Source organism: Syzygium oleosum, unplaced genomic scaffold, assembly GCF_021117445.2.
Source record: "Syzygium oleosum isolate NSW1041296 unplaced genomic scaffold, Sole_v2.1 Sole_v2.01, whole genome shotgun sequence".
Lineage (NCBI taxonomy): Eukaryota > Viridiplantae > Streptophyta > Magnoliopsida > Myrtales > Myrtaceae > Syzygium > Syzygium oleosum.
This window is the reverse complement of record NW_026607485.1, coordinates 26586124-26589219: the sequence shown is the minus strand read 5'-3', so window position 1 is coordinate 26589219 and position 3096 is coordinate 26586124. Positions and strand designations below refer to the sequence as shown.

The 3096-nt window shown below is 41.9% G+C and overlaps 1 protein-coding gene across 1 annotated transcript; it reads left to right on the top strand.

The window, feature by feature from the left end:
• Positions 1 to 1022, top strand: LOC130134357 (uncharacterized). Its single transcript, XM_030611591.2, has one exon. It carries the CDS (start codon positions 188 to 190, stop codon positions 707 to 709), a length of 522 nt encoding a protein of 173 aa, XP_030467451.2. The 5' UTR covers positions 1 to 187; the 3' UTR covers positions 710 to 1022.
• Positions 1023 to 3096: the final 2074 nt, after the last annotated feature.

Sequence of the window (3096 nt, the reverse complement as noted above, 5' to 3'; positions counted from 1 at the left end):
CTAAGAAATTTGGCAGAGAAGAGGCGTGTGAAAAGATCGCCATATTTGATAGGGTGCTACAGCTGAACCACCGCCTCGTGAACCTCTATAAATAAGGGCCTCTCTTCCTCACATCCCCCATCATCCAGACGGCTATTCCTGTATCAAGACTGAAACAGCAGTGTTGGGGGGATATACTAAACAGAGGATGAAGATGAGAATGGCTCACGAGGGAAGGCATCATCATGATCCACATCTTTGTCATGAGATGGGTAACGGAGGCGGACATGGGCTTCATGGCGGGCATGGTCCCCACGTAGGAGGACCTCTCTTTGGGCATGGTCTCGGAGGGCATGGGTTTCGTGGACATGGGCATCATCTGAGGGGTGTTGTTGGACATGGGGTTCATGGTCATGGACATGGGCATCATCTGATTTCGGGTCATGGACATGGACATGGACACGGACGCGGACATGGACACGGGCATCATATGAGGGGTCTTTTAGTCCATGGGCATGGATTTTTCAAACATGGTCATCATGGTCATTGCCATGGTCACGGTCATGGTCACAAAGGGAGGCGCCATGCGCATGGCCGGTGCGGGAGGCGTCATACCTCCAAGGGGCAGTCGGAACCAGAAAAGGAACAGGAAGAGGAGCAGGAAGTCGCGGCTGCGACGCCGACTCCAATAACCGAGCAACTCGGTACTCTCGCTCTGACTGCAGACTAGAGAGGACGCTCGGAGTTGGGGCTTGGACAATAAGGACGCCGCGTGTCAGCAATAATGTGTTTTTGGGGATTTCCTGTTTTGGTTCCTACCAGTAACCAGTACCCGTTTTATCTTTTTGGGTTAATTCGGCTGGATGATCAGATTCAGCGGTTGAAGTATTGTGGAGGTTAATGGAAGTTTCATTGTACTGTTCGTGTGCCAATATTATGCAATGGTACACTACAAATTAGTGTGATGATATGGGTCGTTTGAGGCGTCGGATTAAACGATTCCACATGTTTTATGCAGAAGATTTGAAGGTTCTAAACTCTAATGATGTGTTACCGAGCTCATGAGAGCACTATTGGCACACATGAACAAATTGACCAGATCCAGTTGAGCGATTAAGGGCTTTAACAGCACCCATCGCAGACAATGGCATTTGCTTTCCATCTTTGTCATTCAAGTAACTACGGCTAATCCAAATTGGCGATCAAGAAATCAAAAAACTTCTACTGATTAAGCCCAGAAACTTATTGTTATGAAATCTTTTGCAAATGTACCAATTTGATCAGTCCGTAAGAAAAGGAACAAGATTCACAGATAAAGTATCAGCTAAAAAGTTCATAGTAGCCACACTGTAAAGTGTGGCTTCACCTTACCTCCTCTCCTGATCGGGTTGGAGGAGAAGCCCGGCAAAAGTTCATCATTTACCTTTAGTATTTTCACAGAAAAGAAGGCCTCGCCGATGAATGGCAGATTTTCATTTGATCCAATCAGATAGCTGTCAAGCAACCAACCAAATCAGGGCAGACCTACTAACGAAGAGCTGAACTACGAAGTTTATGCATTTCATTTTTTTATCGGGTCTCGATAGAGATCGAAGGTCTTGAGCAATCGATATAATGAGTAAATTAAGAAACATTTTGCCTACATATTGGAGTTTTTACCGTACAAGAACACTAGTATTTATAGTTTTTACAACATAATTGCCTATAAGCAGTTTTTCAACAGTTTTAGTCATGCCTTCACATCTCCGGAGCTTTGGGTTCCATATCTTCATAAAAGGAAGTTTAGATGCCGGACCCATTTGACAACTATTACATATTATGTAGGTTTATTCCAAGTAGTAACACTAATATCGCCTTTATTTTGCAAATGACGGATTGTCGTTGGTTGTGGATGTCCCAACCTTTGACGCCAAGTACTTTCATCAGCTTTTCTAAACTGATTTGAAAATAATGCTTCTTTTGGCACCTTCAAGGTATATAGATCACCTTCATGGTTTCCAACTGTTAGAATTTTTCCTGTTTTCCTATCCTTTATCACAAAACCAGCGACAGAGAACTCAAAATTTAGAGGATAGTCAGTCATAAATTGGCTTACCGATAATAAATTCTTTTTCATCTAACAAACAAGTAGAAGATTTTTTAAGTCAATACTCTTTTAGCCCAAATTGATCTGAGCATCACCTTTATGGAAAATTTTAAGCAAATCACCATTTTCAACCATGACGCTATCATTCCCAATTTATAAATTCTGGAGTTGCATATTCGCGCTCTTAAGCTCTGTCGTCGATTAAATTCCGACACAACTTGTGTACATTATTTTCGTTTGAAGTGAAGCTATCGATTCTCTTATCTATTTGTGATTTTTCCTATCCGAAATCGCCATTAAACCCGCCTTCTCTAATAAAATCGAAGAACGACTTTCAATAAAAGATATTTTGTCATTGAATTCAATTCGAGCGAAACACCAGTCTATTTTAGTATGGCTATCGCCCCACTTATAAACATAGTCCCATGATATCCATTGCTCAGGAACTCTTATTTCTACCGAGACACTGAAAAAATATGAAATGCATAAACCCCATTGCCCTTTGATGGGTAAGCTTCGTAATTCAGCTCTTCATTGGTAGGTCTACATGATAAGGTTGATTGCCTGAGGGGCTATCTGATCTGATCGCCATTCATTGGCGAGGCCGCCCTTTCTGTAAAGACACCACTGGTGAATGATGATCTTCACCGGTCTTCGCCTCCAACCCAACCAGGAGAGGACTCAGGGTCAAGCCACACTTTACTGTCTGACTACTACTAAAGTTTTTAGCTGTTACTTCATCTATGTATCTTGTTCCTTGTTCTTATTGTACTGATCAAAATGATACATTGCAAAAGATTTTGTAATAATAAGTTTCTGGGCTTAAACCTTAAATTCTTATAAAATCCAGAAAAGCTTAAAAGTGGAAGATTTTTTATTTCTGGATTGCCAATTTGGATAGCCGGAGTTACTTGAAGGACAAAGATTGGAAGCGTATGCAATTGTCGGCCACGGGTGCTCTTAGAGCCCTTGATCTCTAAATTCGATCTTGTCAATTTGTTCATGAATGCATGCCAATGGTGATCTCGATG

Excerpts from the sequence above, each read along its gene's own strand:
- LOC130134357 (XM_030611591.2), top strand. The coding sequence starts at position 188 with ATGAAGATGAGAATGGCTCACGAGGGAAGGCATCATCATGATCCACAT.